A 19,827-nucleotide genomic window follows, 5' to 3' on the forward strand; every position below is an offset into this window, starting at 1 on the left:
CTTCCATATTTATACACTATGTCCATGGCACGATCATCTCACATAGGTATCTGCAATAGTCCTCCTGCATCAGTCTCCTGCATCATGCCTGCTGTCTCATCCTGCTTGGCATCTTGTCTCTGCTGCACTTCCATCTTAAGGCCATTGCCCAACATATTTGCTGGTTCCCTCCAAGAAAGGTGCCCCACACTCCTGGGGACAGGTCTTGCCTGCACCAGCAAGTCAGTCACTAAAAATATACAAGTCTCAAGTCAGGTCAGTGTGTCATCTTCCATCAATGGATAGAAGCTACAGGAAAAGATTCCACCTCAACATTAGGAGGAACTTCCTGACAGTAAGGGCTGTTCGACAGTGGAACACACTTCTTTGGAGTTTGGAGGCTTGATAACACTACATGTGGAAAGGATCTAGGGGTTGTACGAGACCATAAGCTAAATATGAGTCAACAGTGTGGTGTCACAGTGCCTAGGATGAGGGATTTAATAGTACCAAGCTATTCTGCTTTGGTAGGCCTCACCTGGAATACTGTGTCCAGTTCTGGGCCCACAATTCAAAAGGGATGTTGAGAAACTGGAGCATGTCCAAAGGAGGACCACAAAAATGGAGAAGGGTCTGGAAACCATGAAGCCCTATGAGGAACAGTTTCGGGAGCTGGGGATGTTTAGCCTGGAGAAGAGAAGGTTAAGAGGTGATATGAGAGCCCTGTTTTAATATTAAAGGGATGTCATATTGAGGAGGAAGAAATCTTGTTTTCTGCTGCTCCTGGAACAATGGATGCAAACCAAGAGGAAAAGAGATTCCACCTCAACATTAGGAGGAACTTCCTGACCGTGAGAGCTGTTCAACAGTGGAAGACATTCCCTTGGAGAGTGGTGGACTCTCCCTCTTTGGAGTGTCTTTAAACAGAGGCTGGAGGGCCATCTGTCAATGGGGATGCTCTGATTGAGAGTTCCAGCATGGCAGGGGATTGGACTGGATAGCCCTTGGGGTGTTTTCCAACTCTAGGATTCTAGAGAGCCTTGTTTAGGTATTTGAAGGCATGTCACATTGAAGATGGAGCAAACCTTTTTTTCTGCTGCTCCAGAGAATAGGATCCTGAGCAATGGATCAAACTAAAGCAAAAGAGATTTCACCTCAGCATTAGGAAGAACTTTCTGACACAGACAGTAAGAGCTGTTCGACAGTGGAACACACTCCCTTAGAGTCTGGAGGAGTCTCCTTTTTTAGAGGTCTTTAAATGGAGGCTGGGTGGCCATCTGTCCCAGGGAGTGCTTCGATGGTGTCTTCCTGCATGGCAGAAGGGAATTGAACTGGATGGCCCTTGAGGTCTCTTCCAACTCTAGGATTCTATGGCTCTCCACCAGAGTTGGTCCTGCCCTCTGGTCTGTATCTGAGAGATGTGACTCGGGAACATCCTCCTGCTTTGCTTCAGCAGAAACTCTAACATGTCCACTGCTTCCATCTCTGAGTCAGACAGTGTTGGACTACGACCCTGGAGATCAGAGTTCGATTCCCTGCTTGGCCATACAAGGAAACCCACTGGGTGAGGCACACATTCTCACCCCCAGAAAACCCGGTGATAGGATCGCCTTAGGGTCACCATAATTCAGAAACAACAGCAAGGAAGTCCAAAAAAGGAAGGACCTTCTCCAAGCTCGGATCCCACTCATTTCTGACTTGGATGGACTGCTTTCTTTATTTTGGTTTCAGTAGCAGAAGATCTGCTTTGTGTTAGATCCAAAACCAGAGCCGTGGGCCACAACTTCTTTGTGTGTTGTTCTGGGTCCTGCACATGAGGCCAGAGGCTACTCACTGGGGCAGGTGGCTCGTTCTGCTCTGGTTGATGCCGTCTTGCAACTTCAACTTGGCTGGCCGTAAGAGGGAGGTTTGGGTCCAGCCAGAGGAGGTCCTTCTCCACATGTGTGTATTCACAGGGTTGAACCGCACACTCCTAATAAGTTCCTTCTGTCCCCGAATCTGCTGGAGAACAACCTTGAAATGCACCTTCTGTTTCCTGGATGTTTTCCAACGTGCCTTTTGTCCCACAATATCCAAGTTTTTAGCATTCTTTCAAGCAAGGAATTCTTTGGGTCCTTACTTCTCCAGCCCTTTGCTGGAGAGGGGATTAAAAGCTAGCTTGATTTCTGAGCAACTGCATCTCCGGCATCCTGTTTTGCAGGAGGCACTGGAGAAATTGCAAGGGGGGAAAGAGAAAGAGATTTATCATTCTTTCAACAGCTCTCCCGCTGGGTTGAGAATCACAAGGAATTTATCAGTCATGTTAAAACATCCTCAGAGATAAACAAATCCAACCAACCGGCCTGAGAAGTCACAATTTCCTCTATCTATCCATCTATCTATCTATCTATCTATCTATCTATCTATCTATCTATCCATCCTTTTATATATATTTTATATATACTGTTGGCCCTCCGTTTTCATGGGGGATCTGTTCTGGACCCCTCCGCAAAAAACGGAGGCTCATGCATATTCAAGCCCATAGGCTTGAAAGGCATGCACCCCATTGACAATAGTGGAGGTCGCCCCCTCCACAGATATTCGAGGTTGCGGATCTTAGATCCATGAGTTAGGAGGGGCGACTGTATATACTTTTTTCCTCCCAAGAATTTGATTTAGTGGGCATAAGGGGTTGATTTGTTGTGTGCCTTCAAGTTGTTTCTGACTTATGGTGACCCAAAGGCAAACCTATCATGGGGTTTTCTTGGCATGTTTCATCAAAGGGGGCATCCTCTGAGGCTGAGAGAGTGTGACCTCCCTAAGGCCATCCACTGAGTTTCCATAAGCCAGCATGGCATAGTGGGTTGAGTGTTAGGACTATGGAGACCAGGATTCGAATCCTCACTCAGCCATATAAACCCACTGGGTGTCCTTGGACAAGTCACACATTCTCAGCCTCAGAGGAATGCAATGACAAGCCCCCTCTGAAGAAACTTGCCAGGAAAACTGCATGATAGGGATGCCATAAGTCCAAAACAACTTGAAGACTTACAACAACAACAACAACAACAACCACTGGGTTGATGGGATCGCTCAATGGAGAACCTTAGTTCAGCTTTGAAAGTAGTCTGCATATTTGCCAGCTGCAAACTAATTCTTTTTCCACAGGTAATAGCTGAAATGCCCCAAACATAACATGACCCTGCAGGCTGAATGCAGCTACAAGGCCATTGCGCACACTTCAACATTTCATATGTGAAAGCCCAGAGATGTGTGGTCAACAAACATCAGAATGTGATGAAGCTGGTTTGCTTGGCATCTGAATTTCCCCTTCAGCCATCACACCTCAATCCCAGATGGCTACCGAGACCCATCCTTTCTGGATCCCCATTGATTGGCATGAAGATCCACTTGGGTAATGTCTTACCCTTACCAGCATTACTAAAGTGGAAGGAGTTAATCAATGGGTGTGGCAGCAAGTTCTTTAGATAAAGGGATCCCATCCAGCTCAAGCATGAAAAGGAGGAGGGTCCAGAGAACCCCCACTAGACATTTTTGCAAACATGAGCTAGTTTTGTGCAGAATTTTGAATCCTTTGCCAGGGCTAGAGAGTCCTACACAGCCCTCGCCAAACTACAAATACCAGATTTCCATAGGACATGGAGTTGTGGCTGTTAAGGGGTGGGGATGAAGCTGCCATAACTGTACAGTGTGGACACATCCCAGATCTGTCAAAATTACATAGTTTTTGGAAGCTGTCATCCAACACATCTGGAGTGCAGCAGGTTGAAGCAAGCTGCTCCATGGCCTTGGTCTAAGATAGCTCCTTTGTTTAGCCTTCGGATTTAGAACCCTGAGCCAAAATAAGGTCAGCGCAATGGTTTTGCAGATGATTCATGGCTCTTTCTCTCTAGGTTCAGTGGGGCTTTTAAAAATAATTTTTAAAAAATCGCAGGCCATGTTGCAATTTCAGCTCTAAGAAAAGTATTTTTTTTCCAAAAAAGCAAAACAAAAAACAAGGTGGGTGGGTGTTTTTGTATATAATTTCATCAATGTTCCACAAGGACAACCCTTAACGATTTTTTTCTTCGGGGGACGGAAATAAACAAGGACTTGACGTTCCAGCAGCCCCTCCTTGGAAAGACAAGCCCCACTTTCGTTCTGATCATTCTCAGATGTTGCAAAGATTAAAAATAAAAAACCCAGGCCTTCGAGGGACTCTTAGCCAGAAACACTGTCCTTTTCTTTCTCTCACCAAATGTATATCACCTCGGGGAAGCATTACTGTACGCCCTCCACCCAAATTCCTCCATGACAATGAGCTTTGAGTCACTGATTCCTTTTTTAAAGGAAGAACTTGTATTATTGCATTCATGAGCAATGCAAGGCTATTTAGTGCACAAAGCAAATCAATGTGGAAATATTTCAAACTGAACATGGAGCAGAGGTCAAGTGGGAGTTTAGCGGAGTTCGGTCTTGTCTCTGATGCTCTTTAAGGTCTATGCAAAATGTTGGGCTGCAACTCCCAACAGAAAGACCACATCTGGTATTAACTAAGGCAGTTACAGATGTGTAATCTAGGTTGCGTTCCCACTATGATTTAAAGGGAATTGCTGATCAGGTTATATGACCGTCGTTCCCATTTGAAATTGGTTCTGATCCTACTGTGATTGGTTTCAATCATGATGAAGCGAGGCAAATGCAAAAAACCCGCTCTTTTCTGACAATAGTTCTTTGGTGGTTCTTTTGAAAAGAAGCAATTCTGGAAGGTGTTCAACAAGAGGAAGGACAGATCAGAATCGATTCATTCTGGAGCGGAGGGACAAATGGCAGAGGGCTGTTTACCATCCCTCCCCAGTTTTGGGAGATCCACCATCACACACACACACCCCAAGGGCTGCCTTTGTGCTTCTGGTGTGACAAATGGGTGCGTGATTTTTAAAACAATTGATAGAAGATTCAATTAATTGATTTTGCAACTATTTGCAATTACTCAGGGGGCAAGCTGGGCGATCAGGCCGATGACCGCTCAGTGAGGCAAGTAGTTGCAAAACCAACGAGCAGAATCTTCTATCCATTTTTTAAAAAAATAGTTCCCAATCTGGGCTGCCACTTATGTCACCAAAGACACGCAGATGATTGACATGCATTTTGAAGCGGTGCAAAGTAGTGAGGATGACAATTGTGCCAAAAAAGAAGCGATTACAAGGGGATAATTAAAAGATCCGCTTTCATAGTGGGAACGATGGACCTTCTGAAACTGATTCATTGAAATGGAGGGAAGGCAAATCGCAAACCGGTTAAGGGGTGATATAATAGCCCTGTTTAAATATTTGAAGGGTCATACTGAGGAGGAAACAAGCTTGTTTTCTGCTGCTCCAGAGAACTGCACCTGGAACAATGGATACAAGCTACAAGAAAAGAGATTCCACCTCAACATTGAGAAGAACGTCTTGACAATAAGAGCTGTTTGACAGTGGACCACATTCATTCCTCAGAGAGTGGTTGAGTCTCCTTCTTTGGAGGTCTTTAAACAGAGGCTGGATGGCCATCTCTTAAGGATGCTTTGAGGGTTCCTGCATGGAAGAATGGGGTTGGACTGGATGGCCCTTGGGGTCTCTTCCAATTCTATGATTCTATGATAAACCCAAGTGGAGCCACGGCTGACTTGCTGTACACAAATTTGGCATCAAATGTCCTGCCTTCCAAAATTCCCGGTGTCATGATCTTTCCTCCTCTCAACACAGCAAGGACGCATCCAAAACATTCTGGGCAAGCGCTCTGGACAGTGGCACCGGCCCAACCCACAAACCCAGAGACGGACGCCAAAGGCCCCCCTGGGATGGCTGGTGGCCACCCACTAAACCTCGCTCAGCTCATTATTGCAAGGATTGGGCTTGACACCCTCTCCTCCGCTCCAAGTTATTACTCACAGAGTTTGGCTTTCTGGCTTGATCTTCCTGGGGCTACACCCAAAATATTCTGGGTGGTGGCATTTGCAAATGCAAAATGGTGGGGGAAAGGATGGGGCAGCAATGAAGTGGAGGGAGAACGGAGAGAGGGATGCAACATATCCAGACAAAGGGGGAAATTAAAATAAAATAACATCATGGAAACACATTTGGAGAGATCTAGGAAACTTTAGTTCAAAGCTAATTCTCCCTACTTAGAAACAGAAGGTGGGAGACATCAGAACTGCTCTGTCTTGATTTTCTGTTGCATTTTTCTCCGTTTCACCTGCATTCTTCTCTCCTCCTTTGTTCATATTTCATTTGCAACATCTTGGTTGGTTTCCAGCATTTTGCATCCCTTTTTCATATGCATTTTTTTAAAATTCATGTACACACTTTTGTGTGCGGTTTTCACCACCAACTCAAGTTGCCAGGCATATCATGCAAGTTGTTCACTCAGGCAAATTCCTCCCAATTTGCATTCTAGTTATCTAAATTCAACACGTTAAACGTCCCATTTGTTTCGTCTTCCATTGTGTTTTTTTTAATATTAATTTTATTAGCTTTTAAAACATAAAACATATATCACCCCCAAAGTAACAACTGTATTACACACATAACACATGCCACATTACCCAGGAAAATAAGGTGAAGCTGTTGCTCCGGTTTCCAAGCAGATACTTTTTGCATGGGAGGAGGGCGAAAAAGACCCTTGGTGTTCCCACCACTACCACCATATATCCCAGTCGTCCGCCATAACACCAACACTTACCTGCTAGTATGAAAACACCAACAAGGATCAAGAAAACCAGCAGATATAGCCCAACCACTGCATATTTAAGAGCAGCCACAGACCCAAGTTGGCTGCAAGGACCTGAAGTTTTCTTCTTTCTGGCCAGTCCTGCAGAGAAAGGAGGAAAAGAGCCATTAGGCAATTCAGTGGCATCTGTTTGGTTCCAGGACCCCCTGTGGATGCCAAAACCTAAGGATGCTCAAGTCCCATTAAATACAAGAGGGCATTATTATAATTATAATTATAATTATAATTATAATTATGACTACAGTGGGCCCTTGGTATTCACTGGGATTTGGTTCCAGGATCTCCATGAATACCAAAATCTATGGACGCTCAAATCCTAAATAATGGGGTATTTTATTATTATTATTACAGTGGGCCCTTGATATCCACAGGGCTGTTGTTCTAGGAGGCCCCCTCCATGAATAATAAAATCTATGGATGCTCAAATCCTATTAAATATAATGGGGTATTATTATTATTATTATTACTACTACAGTGGTCCCTTGGTATCTTCTGGGGTTTGGTTCCAGGACCCCCTGTGGATACCAAAATCCATGGATGCTCAAGTCCCATTAAGTACAATGGCATAGCGAAATGGTGTCCCTTATATAAAATGGCAAAAATGAAGCTTTGCTTTTGGGAATTTATACATTTTTAAAATGTTTTCAAACCGTGGCTGCTCAACTCCTTGGTAGATGAAGGGAATGCTGTGGATATAGTATATCTTGATTTCAATAAGGCCTTTGACAAGGTTTCCCATGACATTCTTGCAAACAAGCTTGTAAAATGTGGGCTAGACAAAGGAACTGTTAAATGGATCTGTAATTGGTTGACCGGCCGAAGCCAAAGGATGGTCAGCCATGGCTCCTTTTCATCCTGGAGAGAAGTGACCAGTGGGGTGACCAGTGGGGCTCTGTCCTGGGCCCAGTGCTATTCAACATCTTTATCAATGACCTGGATGACAGAATTGGGAGCATACTTATCAAATTTGCAGATGACACCAAATTAGGGGGAATAGCTAATACCCCAGAGGACAGGATCAAGATTCAAAATGACCTGAATAGACTAGAAAGCTGGGCCAAAGCTAACAAAATGAAATTCAACACAGAGAAATGTAAGGTATTGCACTTAGGGCGGAAAAATAAAATGCACAGATATAGGATGGGTGACACCTGGCTGAATGAAAGTACATGTGAAAGGGATCTGGGAGTCCAAGTAGACCACAAGTTGAACATGAGTCAACAGTGTGATGCGGCAGCTAAAAAGGCCAATGCTATTTTAGGCTGCATCAATAGAAGTATAGTGTCTAGATCAAGGGAAGTAATAGTGCCACTGTATTCTGCTTTGGTCAGGCCCCACCTAGAATATTGTGTCCAGTTCTGGGCACCACAATTCAGAAAGGACATTGAGAAACTGGAGCGTGTCCAAAGGAGGGCGACAAAAATGGTGAAGGGTCTGGAGACCATGCCCTATGAGGAACGACTTAGGGAGCTGGGGATGTTTAGCCTGGAGAAAAGAAGGTTAAGAGGTGATATGATAGCCCTGTTTAAATATTTGAAAGGATGTCATATTGAGGAGGGAGCAAGCTTGTTTTCTGCTGCTCCAGAGAACAGGACCCGGAACAATGGATGCAAGCTACAGGAAAAGAGATTCCACCTGAACATTAGGAGGAACTTCCTGACAGTAAGGGCTGTTCGGCAGTGGAATGCACTCCCTCGGAGGGTGATAGAGTCTCCTTCCTTGCGAGGTATTTAAACAGAGGCTGGATGGCCATCTGTCAGGGATGCTTTGATTTGGATTTCCTGCATGGCAGGGGGTTGGACTGGATGGCCCTAGTGGTCTCTTCCAACTCTAAGATTCTATGATTCTATGATTCTATAAAAAAAAACACAAATCTGTGGATATGGAGGGCTGACTGTAGTTCATTTGTCATTTCTGTATTGAAATTAACACCATTTGTAATGATCTTTAGGGGCGAGCCAGTGTGCGGTAGTGGTTTTGAACTACAGGAAGACAGATTCCACCTCAACATTAGGAATAACATCTTGAAGGTAAGAGCTGTTCAATAGTGGAAGACGTTGCTTCAGAGAGTGGTGGAGTCTCCTTCTTTGGAGGTCTTTAAACAGAGGTTGGATGCCCATCTGTCAGGGATGCTTTGATTGAGAGTTCCTGCATGACAGAATGGGGTTGGATTGGATGGCCCTTGAGGTCTCTTCCAACTCTATGATTCTATAATCCTAGGTCCACAAGGTACAAGAAGAAGTCTTAATTGCTATGAAACCAAGAAAAGGTGTCAGGAGACTGTGTTCAATCTAGAATTTTGCAAGAAACTCTTTTGTGTATGAAATACAACAAAATACAAAATCCATGGCTGCTTATGTCCCTTTATATACAATGGCAAGGGAGAACGGTGCCCCTCATATCAAATAGCAAAATCAAGGCTTGCTTTTTTGGGATTTACATGTTTTTGGAATTTTTACAATTCATGAGGGGTGGAATCTGTGGATAAAGAATCCATGGATATGGAAGGCCAACAGTACCTTTGTTGACCAACCAAAATACCGAAAGTGCATAATGCAAAAGAGAGACAGTAGTGGTTTCAGTGTTGGACAATGACTCTGGAGACCTGGGTTCAAATCCCAGCTCAACCATGGAAACTCACTGAGGAGTTTATCACAAGAAGGAGATCAGGAGTTTATCCCGTGAATATCCTGGGAAAGAATTCACATAATTACGCAAAACGGTTTCACACGACGTCACACAAAACCCGCCATTAAAGTGGTCACAAAGAAGCATTAACACACATCTTTTTACTTTTGGGATTTCAGCAACAACGCATTTCTGATATCACTTTATTTGTGCAATTGCATGCGATAATCATTCGCACAATTACTCACCACTTTCGCTTTATTTGTGGGATGCTTTAAATGCTCTTTAAATCTCTCCTTAATGCCAAAATTAGCCCCAGTGTGATAAACTCCCCAGTGACTTTGGGCAAGTCCCACTCTCTCAGCCTCGGAGGACAGCGAGGACATCTCTGAAGAAACTTGCCAAGAAGACCTCATGATTGGCTCACTGCCATAGGTCAGGAACAAGTTGGAGTCACACAACAACAACAACAACAACAATGTTTCAATCCCACTAACAACAGAAAAGTAACTTCCCTTGAGAAAAGTAATTGCCCCTCTCTTGCCTGAGGCTGTCTGCTGCTTCTTAGGCTGAGTACACTGAATTTCTCACAAATACAATTGTGTGAAATTACATCTGGAAAAATGTTTTAGTGCTGTATAGGTAAAACTTGCCAATTGCTGCCCAAATGAACGAGTTTTACCTTTGTTGGCACCGACAAACTCAAGAAACTAATTGTGCGGACAAAGCCCCTTTTGTTGAATGTGAAGCCGAAGGCCCTTTTGTTTGATGGAGCCTGGAGGAAGCAAAAGGAGCCTCACTCCGCCAACCAAGGTGTTATCAGTTTGGACATTGGAGGACTTCCAATAACTCCTTGTCAGAAGGAATATCGCTCTCCGGACGTCGCAGCCAAGAGAAAAATACAAAAATTTGATCACTGAGAAGAGGTTTTGTCTTGTTTTTTCCTTCTTCCCCTTCTGCAAAATAAAACAAAGCTCTTCCAAAAGAGAGGGTACGTTTTGTTAAAAATAAAATAAAAAACTCTGGCATGGGGAATTTCTCACAAACCGTTTGCCAACACAGAGCTCCTGAGCCAAGGTTTGCCTTAAAATGCTGCACAACTGCAACCCTGACTTTAAACACAGGCAGGAAATATCATTATGAAAGGGGAGCCAAGTTTGGAGCGTCAGATGAAGACCTCCGTGTCCGCAGAGAAAAGGGCTGCATCCGCAATGCAAAATCAATGCAGTTTGACACCTATTTTAATTGTCATGGTTCAATGTTGTAGACCTCTGGGATGTGTAGTTTTCATAGGATCATAGAACTGTAAGAGACCCAAGGGACATCCAGTCCAACCCCTGCCATTCAGGAACTCTCAGTCAAAGCATCCCCATTGACAGATGGCCATCCAGCCTCTGCTTAAAGACCTCCAAAGAAGGAGACTCTTATCACTCTCCAAGGGATTTGTGTTCCACTGTCAAACAGCCCTTACTATCAGGAAGTTCCTCCTAATGCTGAGCTGGAATCTCTTTTCTTAGAGCTTGCATCCATTGTTTTGCATTCTGGAGCAGCAGAAAACAAGCTTGCTCCATCCTCAGTATGATATTCCTTCAAATATTTAAACAGGGCTATTATCATATCACCTCTTAACCTTCTCTTCTCCAGGCTAAATATCCTCAGCTCCCTAAGTCATTCCTCATAGGGCATGGTTTTCAGACCCTTCACCATTTTAGTCACTCTCCTTTGGACATGCTCCAGTTTCTCAATGTCCTTTCTGAATTGTGGTGCCCAGAACTGGACACAATATTCCAGGTGAAGCCTGACCAAAGCAGAATACAGTGGCACTATGACTTCCCTCAATCTAGACACTATGCTTCTATTGATGCAGCCTAGAATCGCATTGGCCTTGTTAGCTGCCGCATCACACTGTTGACTGATGTTCAACTTGTGGTCTACTTGGACTCCTAGATCCCTTTCACACATAGAAGTCTCCTTAAGCCAGGTGCCCTTCATCATATATCTATGCATTTCATTTTTTGTTCCTAAGAGCAGTACTTTACATTTCTCCATCTTTTGTGAGATATTTAGCCTTCTCGGTCAGAAAACTGGTGCCACTACAAAGTACAAATCCTGGGTTTCCATAGCAGTGCTAAACTGCATTAATTCTGTAGTGTGGCAGAACAAGGTGTGGAACCTGTACACTGGGCCCTTGTAATCCACTGGGGTTTGGTTCAAGGACCCCCCGTGGATACCAAAATCCATGAAAACTCAAGTCTCATTCACTACAATGGCATAGTAAACTTGTGTCCCTTATATAAAATGGCAAAACCAAGGCTTGCTATTTGGAATTTATAATGGTTTTTTTTACTATTTTCAAGCCATGAATGCTTGAATATGTAGATATGTGGATAATCCGTTCATATGGTGGATCGACTGTAAAAGCAGCAGAAAAAGTGACTTTGGCCTGTTACAGACTGCCAAAATAAAGCTGCTTCAGGTCTCTTTTGAGGTATGCTATTTAAAAAATGCATGGGTCCTACGAGTCCGGAGGCCGTGCCAAAGCCACACTCCATTCCTAAGCATCGGAGTGCAGCTTTTGGTGCAGCTTCCAGATTCTTAGGATGCATGCATCATTTAAATAGCATACCTCCAAAGAGACCCGAAGCAGCTTTATTTTGGCAGTCTGTAACAGGCCAGTGGGTTCATCATTGGGACCCTTCCTACCAAATTGGGTCTGTTGGGGGGTATGTGCCACGCTCTGTGCCATAGCTCTACCCATCAGACCAAGGTCTGGCTTACTACATCTCAGGCAAAACCCAGGGTGACCAGACATCCTCCTCTTCCCAGACATGTCCTACATTTCCACTGGCTGTCCAGGAGGAATTTCAAAGCATCCTCCATTCAGAAAAACCAAGCATCCTCCTTTTCCAGGACACGTACTCCATTTCCACCTTCTGTTCAGGAGGAATGCCAAAATGTCCTCCATTTGGAGCATGGCAAAGAAGCATGAATTCACATTGCTAAGGAGTTTATCACACAAAGGAGATCGGAGGTTTATCCCATGAATATCCCAGAAAAATTTCACACGTCGCACCAAACCCGCCATTAAAGTAGTCACAAAGAAGCATTAACGTGCATCTTTTTACTTTTGGGATTTCACCGACAATGCATTTCTAATATCGCTTTATTTGCACAATTGCATGCAATCACTTGCCATTTCTGCTTCATTTAAATGCACTTTAATCTCTCTTTAATGCTAGAATCAGCAGCAGTGTGATAAAACTCCTAGGAGTGTTTTCAGATTTTAATTTGGGAATGTCCTCCATTTTTCTGGAATGTCCTCCCTTTCGCGGTGCCCGGTCTTCTTTGTGGTTAGGACATCCTGGGCAAAACCAAGATGGGCTTTTTCTCAGTCCACCTGGCACTTAACCTGCCTCCGCAGCTGCTCTCCTGGCTTCCTGACAACAGCTGGGCAAAGCTCTCTGGGGACTCGTTTGCACTTCATTTGGCAACCGTGGAGAGGTTTCGGCTGCTCTCCCAGCTTGGTGACTGTTGCCCATTTCTGCAAACACCATCTGGATCTACCGCTGTGCCGAGGGCACCCCTGGGCCGGGCCCAAGCGCTTGGCTCCCTAATTGTTTGGGCCAGGGAGGTCTCAGCAATTGCATGCAAGCGGCCGTGCCCATCCTCAAAACAAGCTCCAAATCCCATGAATGGGGCGATCCTAGCAACCAAATGCAGAAGAAACACACACCGTCGTCTCCAAGGCTCCTTCCACCTGCTGCTTTCAGAAAGGAAGCCCAGCTGGTTTCAGCTCATTTATTTTGCAATATGTAGCCGAGAAGCTGAAATAAGCTTCCCCTGGAAGAGGGTTAGACTTCCACAATTAGATCACAGTTTAAAGGGTGCAAGGGATTTGGGAAAAGAAACCACTCCCCAACATTAGGAAATCTATGCCTCCAGTGAACACAACAAAACAGTTCTTACTCCACATTTGCGGCTTTGATTATTTGCGGTTTTGATTAATACGTTCTCTCTAGGAATCTCTAGGTCCTCTGGCACAACTCTGCCAGAGGTTGACCATAAGAGTTGTGCTGGAGAGCCTGGACATTTCTAGAGAAAACACTTCTCATTTGTAGGTCCTCCAGAAAGATTCTACAGTCAGCCTCTGGCAGATGATGACCACAGAGTTGCATTGGAGGACCTGGAGATTCCAAGGCCCCATCTCCACTTACAATTAAACAGGTTTGCAATTCGCCTTCCCTCCATTTCGGTGAACCGATTCCAAAAGGTCCGTCGTTCCCACTATGAAAGTGAATCTTTTCATTATCCTCTTGTAATCGCTTCTTTTTTGGCATGACTGTTGTCCCCACTAATTTGCACCGCTTCAAAATGCATGTCAATCATCTGTGCGCCATCGGTGACATAAGCGGCAGCCCAGCTTGGGAACTATTTTTTTAAATTGATAGAAGATTCGATTAATTGGTTTTGCAGCTACTTGCCTCAGTGAGCTGCCGTTGGCCCGATCGCCCAGCTTGCCGCCCGAGTAATTGCAAGTATTTGTAAAATCAATTAATTGAATCTTCTATCAATTTTAATTTTAATAAAATCATGAGCCCATAGGTCACACCAGAAGCACAAAGGCAGAGCTGAGAGATGGGGGACAGAGAATGGTGGATCTCCCAAAAACTGGGGAGGGAAGGTAAACACCCCTCTGCCATTAGTCCCTCTCCTCCAGAATGATGCGATTCGGATCCGTCGTTCTCACTTGCTGAACACACTCCGGAATCGATTCTTTCCAAAAGAACCACTAGAAAGCTAGTGTTGAAAATCAGGGTTTTTTGCGTTTGCCTTGCTTTATCACGACAGAAATCGATCAAAGTAAGATTGGAAGCAGTTTCAAATGGGAACAGCGGTCATATAACCCAATCAGCAATGTGCTTTAAATCATAGTGGGAAAGCAGCCCTAGAGAGGTGTTCTCTCGGGTTATTTGCATTTCCCCCCACATTCATGGAGGTCCTTCACCCCAACCCCAGTGAATGCGGAGGGAACATTGTGTGTGTGTGTGTGTGTGTGTGTGTGTGTGTGTGTGTGTGTACACACACACAGTCCTCCCTCTGTTTTTGCAGTCTTCGGACTCGCGCCTCTTGCTTATGTGCAAGAGACAAATGGAAGGAGAATGAATATAGAGGGGTGTATGAGATTAAACAATAAAGGAACACAATTCCATAATTCATCAAAAGTGATAGCTGTTCTTACAAGTATAATTTATCTCACTGAACCTTGTATTGTGCAAATTGTTGTTTTCTCTTTGTGATTTTCTTGGGGGTTTTCAACATTTAATATGCGAGATCAGGGTCAAATAGATGCAAAAGTTGATGGGAGAAGTCCATCTAGAGCTTATTTAAAGCAGTGGGTGGGCAACTTCAGTCTAATCTGCCCTATCAAAATAATGCATTTTGACACCACTTTAACTGCCATGGTCCATGCTGTGGAATCCTGGGAACTACAAATCCCAGAATTCCATAGCATTGAGCCATGGCATTGAAAGCGGTCTCAAACTACATTATCTCTGCTGTGCAGATCAGACTACATGGCATCTGGGGACTGTTTTCCTCTTCCCAAACTCTCCTCCATGGGCCACATTGTCCTAGGGCAAGCTTGGATTGTTTTCCTCTGTGGACTTTCTCAAAATGGTGGCAAGAAATGACATCATAGCACTTTTCTGTAATTTATGTGGGTTGGAGAAAGAATTTGCCAGCAGTGTTTGGGTGGTTTTCAGACTGAAAACTACACAAACCCCAGTTTAAAATTTTTGAAGAGTTCTTGGGGGCTTTGGGGATAGTGCCAAGGTGGGTCTTGGCAGGGCTCTCCAGTGGGGGGGGGGGGGAAATCCCACTGGATGGAGTACTGGGGGGGCATGAGCAGCTGTGGTACAGGAGGAAGAGAATAATAGAAACATAGAGTTGGAAGAGACCTCAAGGGTCACCCAGTCCCTCCCCATTCTGCCATGCAGGAAGACACAATCCAGTCTCTGTTTAAAAACCTACAAAGAAGGGGACTCCACTACACTCAGAGGCAGCATCTTCCACTTTTGAACAGCTCTCACCATCAGGAAATAGGGGATTATCACACGGAGACACTTACTGTATTTAAATTGTTGGCAAAACACTCCAGAAGCACAGAGGTGTGATAGCAGGCTGCACTTCTAATCGTCATTGGGGCATTCCGCTCCTCTCCTATTGACAAAGCATTTGCAGAGCAGCCATTTCTTCAATAACAGGAAACTTTCATTACTGAAGAAATGGCTGCTCTGCGAATGCTTTGAGGATGGGAGAGGATGCCTCAATGACGATTTAGAAGCACGGCCGGCTATCACACCTCTGTGCTCCTGGAGAGTTTTGCCAACAGTAAGCTTCCCGCGTGATAATCCCCTTATATTTTGCATCCACTGCTCCATGTCTGAATCTCTGGATCAGCAGAAAATAAGCTTGCTCCCTCCTCAATAGGACACCCCTTCAATTATTTAAACAATATGATATTCTTTATGTTCAGCAAAGAAAACAAAAATAATGATTACAGAAGAAATACATACATTCAGCCTAAACAATGAAGAAATTGAAATAAAGCGTTTCCCATTCCTAGATCAAGCATTGATTGGAATGGGGACTGCAGTCAAGAAATCAGAAGGAGACCAGGGAGTTTTTCACACAGGACGGATCCTGTACAGAAACTGAATTTAAACTGGAAAAATCCCGCAGAAGTGGATAGATTTTCAGACAATGTTGGGGGTTAATCCGAACAGAAAGTGGACAAAACCCGCACAAGTGGGTTGATTTTCACATGACATAAGGGTTAATGAGTATTAATGCGACATTAACCTGAACAGAAACTCTACAAAACCGGCTCTTTTTTACTTTCGGAAAATCCCGAAAGTAAAAAGCAGTAGGCTTTGTCAAGTTTCCGCTCAGGTTAATGTCGCATTATTTCTTATTAACCCCGACGTGTCTGAAAATCAACCTGCTTTGCGGGTTTTTCCAGATTTTTAAATCCTGTTTCTGCACAGGATCTGTCCTGTCTGATAAACTGGAAGAGCAAAGAATCATCAAAGAACTAAACAAGATCCTAAAGTGTAAAAAGATACAGCTGAGCACTACAGTTTGAATCATCCAGTCCACTGTATTCCCCATCACCTCGTATGGATAAGAGAGCTGGACAGTGAAAAAAGCAAGTAAGAAGAAAATCAGCTCCTTTGAGATGTGGTGCTGGAGAGGAGGGCTGAGGATACCATCCATGGATAAAAAGACAAGCAAATGGGTCCTGGAACAGATGAAGCCCAAACTTTCCTTGGAAGCCAAGATGATTAAATAGAGGCTGTCATACTTTGGCCACACATCATGAGAAGGCAAGACTCACTGGAAAAGTCAACAATGCTGGGCAAGATGGAGGGAAGAAGAAAGAGAGGAAGGCCAGATGCCAGATGGATAAACTCAATCAAAGAGGTCACAAGCCTGGATTTGCAAGACCTGAGCAGAGCAGCAGAGGCTTGGAGGGATCTCATCCACAGGGCCGCCATGAGTCAGGGTTAACCGAAGGGCAGTTAACAACAACGACAACTGCAAAAAAGGACTTTGGGGAAAAACTGTCCAAAGCAAAAACCTGTTTTTGATCTGGGAGCCACCCATGTAATTATGATTTCTGTCTCAGTTTTCGAACAAGAAAGGTATGGTTTTTGTGGGTTTTTCAGGCTCTGTGGCCATGTTCTAGAAGAGTTTGTTCCTGACGTTTCGCCAGCATCTGTGGCTGGCATCTTCTCTGAATAAACTCTTCTAGAACATGGCCACAGAGCCTGAAAAACCCACAAAAAACTATGGATGCTGGCCATGAAAGCCTTTGACTTCACAAAGGAAAAGTATGGTCCTGTATGTTTGAATGAGAAGCTGTAAGCAACTGTGGTTGGTACTTAATGCCGAACTCTTCATGCCATTACCAGCCCCTTAGTCTCAGGTTTTGCCCAGGAAACCTCAAGGCCTGGGACGATCCTCAATTGGCAATCCTTCACCCAACATCTAACCAAAGTCATCTCAAGCCAATTCTCAGGTTTCCACCTTTACCATAGAAATAAAACGTTTTCTCTCTCCAAAGGATTAAGAATTAAGAGAGGTGCGGTGGATGCAAGCAAAGGGCAATCGGTTCAATTGGCTGCAATGTGATTTGTGAAGAGCTACAGCCGGATTCTCAAACAATAAAACCCTGTTCCTGACATCATCCTTTTGCTTAAATCTCTGGAGAAAACACAGGGCTTTTAAAGTATGCATTTTAAGGGGTAACTAAACTGATGCCTCCAGCATTTGCTGCCTCTTCTGACTGGAGGTCAGTATGTAATTAATTATCAGCATATTTTTATTGTCAATTTGCAATCTTTACTATGGCATCACCAGCCAAACAGATGGAAACGGGGGTTTCATCATGAGGACAGTTGCTACATTATTATTTTTTTGCAAAGTGGACATTATTAACACTTATATCAGGCTCTTGAGGAGCATGAAGGAAATTGGCTCGGATTTCCCAAAACTAACCACTCCCTTTCTTAGATTTCGGCAGCTGTGCTGGACAAAAAAATACCTCATTTTAAGGCGGGGAGAAGGGACATGTGTTTTACTTACTAGCAACAGGAACACCAACAAGATTGCAATATTCCCATGGGCCCAGCAAACTCTGCAAACTTCTCAGTCCTCACATCTCCATTCCAAACTACAGCTGAATTCTATGCAGAATCCCTGATTAATTGAGATCACTTGCAGGATCCCTAATTGGTAAAGATCCCTGGTTGGCTGGGATTCCCTGCCAGATCTTGAATTGGTTGGCAAAGAGGAACCCATATCTTTAAAAGAAGATTTAAGCAGCAGCACCAATTGGCAAAGGAGTTAGACAAGGCTGCATCTTATCTTCTCTACTTGTTCAACTTATATGTAGAACATAATGTAAGAAAAGCAGTTCTTGGACACAGAAGAAGGAGGAGTGAAAATAGGGGGAAGGAATATCACCAATCTAAGATATGCAGACGACACCACAGTACTAGCATAAAACCTCAAAGACCTGGAACAACTACTAAGAAAGGTCAAGGAAGAACGTGCAAAGGCAGGCTTACTATTGAACATAAAGAAAACCAAAATAAAGACCAGAGGGAACCTACACAAATTCGACAACGAAGAAATAGAAATAGTAAAAGAATTTCCATACCTGGGATCAAACATTGATCGGAACGGGGACTGTTCTCAGGAAATCAGAAGTAGATTAAGAATGGCAAGGACAGCCATGAAAGAACCAGAGAAGATCCTAAATGCAAGGATATACAACTGAGCACAAAAGTAAGAATTGTGTATTGTATTCCCTATTACCATGTATGGATGTGAGAGTTGGACACTTAGGAAAGATGATAGGAAGAAAATCCATTCATTTGAGACGTGGGGCTGGAGAAGAGTGCCGAGGATCCCATTGACAGCCAAAAGGACAAAGAAATGGGTCCTGGAACAGATCAAGCCAGAACTCTCCCCAGAAGCCAAGATGACAAAACTCAGGTTATCATACTTTGGACACATCATGAGAAGGCATGAATCACTGGAAAGAACAGTAATGCTAGGAAAGGTAGAGGGAAGTAGCAAGGCCTCATGCAAGATGGATGGACTCTATTCAAGAGACCACTCTGAGTATGAGTTTGCAGGAGTTGGGCAGAAAAGTGAAGGACAGAGGGGGGTCTTGGAGATGTCATGCCATGCGTCCCGATCGACTCGAAGGCAGTTACCAACAAATCAGTGGTGATGGAAAGAACAGAAAAAGCTGTTGGCTTTTGGCAAGGGAGGATCACAGGGCTTCATAGCCTTACTTTATCTCGAAAATTTCTTCATGGGAAAATCAGACATTGACTCAAGATGCACGACAGTCTTGGCTTAGGACAAGGATAAGTGATGCAGAACATCTCCTCTTCCTATTGCCGAGTTAATTGAATGAGAATTACTTTTGAATTCTGAACTCAGTTTTTAGCAATGCAACTGAGCTGAGGAGGAAGGGAGGAAGTTAGAGAAACCAGGGCACTTTAAAAGGAGCTGAAAAGTGGGACAGCAGAGGATCAGGCAGAACAGTCCCTGTCAAAGCAAGACACCTGAAGGTATGGGCATCTCTAGGCTGATTGTTTAAATAGTCTGCTTCACCCTGTCCACAGCAGGTCCAAAAATTTAAAATCAAACATACCATAAAATCAAAATCAAAAATCAAAACCCTACTCATCAAGGCTCAGAGGTAGCAAAGAACAGGAGTACACAACCAGCAAAAGCTCCAATGCCTGAGAGCATAAAAATAACTTCAGTTGGTCCTGTTAAGGGTGTCAAGTCAGCACCAGTTAAATCTCCTGCCTGAGCAATATGAAAAGACTCCTGCCTAGACAGCGGTGTACCAAGTATCCCTGACATCCAGTGTGGATCATTTTTTAA

At 44.0% G+C, this 19,827-nt stretch overlaps 1 protein-coding gene across 1 annotated transcript in view; it reads right to left on the bottom strand.

Annotated features, from left to right (window-relative positions):
• Positions 1 to 19,827, bottom strand: part of SCARA5 (scavenger receptor class A member 5) — a 139,153-nt gene that overhangs the window by 112,956 nt on the left and 6,370 nt on the right. The window contains exon 3 of the mRNA XM_089528720.1: positions 6,682 to 6,810. Within this exon, the coding sequence (XP_089384846.1) occupies positions 6,682 to 6,810 (129 nt within the window). The remainder of the gene's footprint in view (positions 1 to 6,681; positions 6,811 to 19,827) is intronic.

The sequence above is a fragment of the Sceloporus occidentalis genome, unplaced genomic scaffold (assembly GCF_023333645.1).
Source record: "Sceloporus occidentalis isolate IW3139 unplaced genomic scaffold, rSceOcc1.0.p SCAF_6, whole genome shotgun sequence".
NCBI lineage: Eukaryota > Metazoa > Chordata > Lepidosauria > Squamata > Phrynosomatidae > Sceloporus > Sceloporus occidentalis.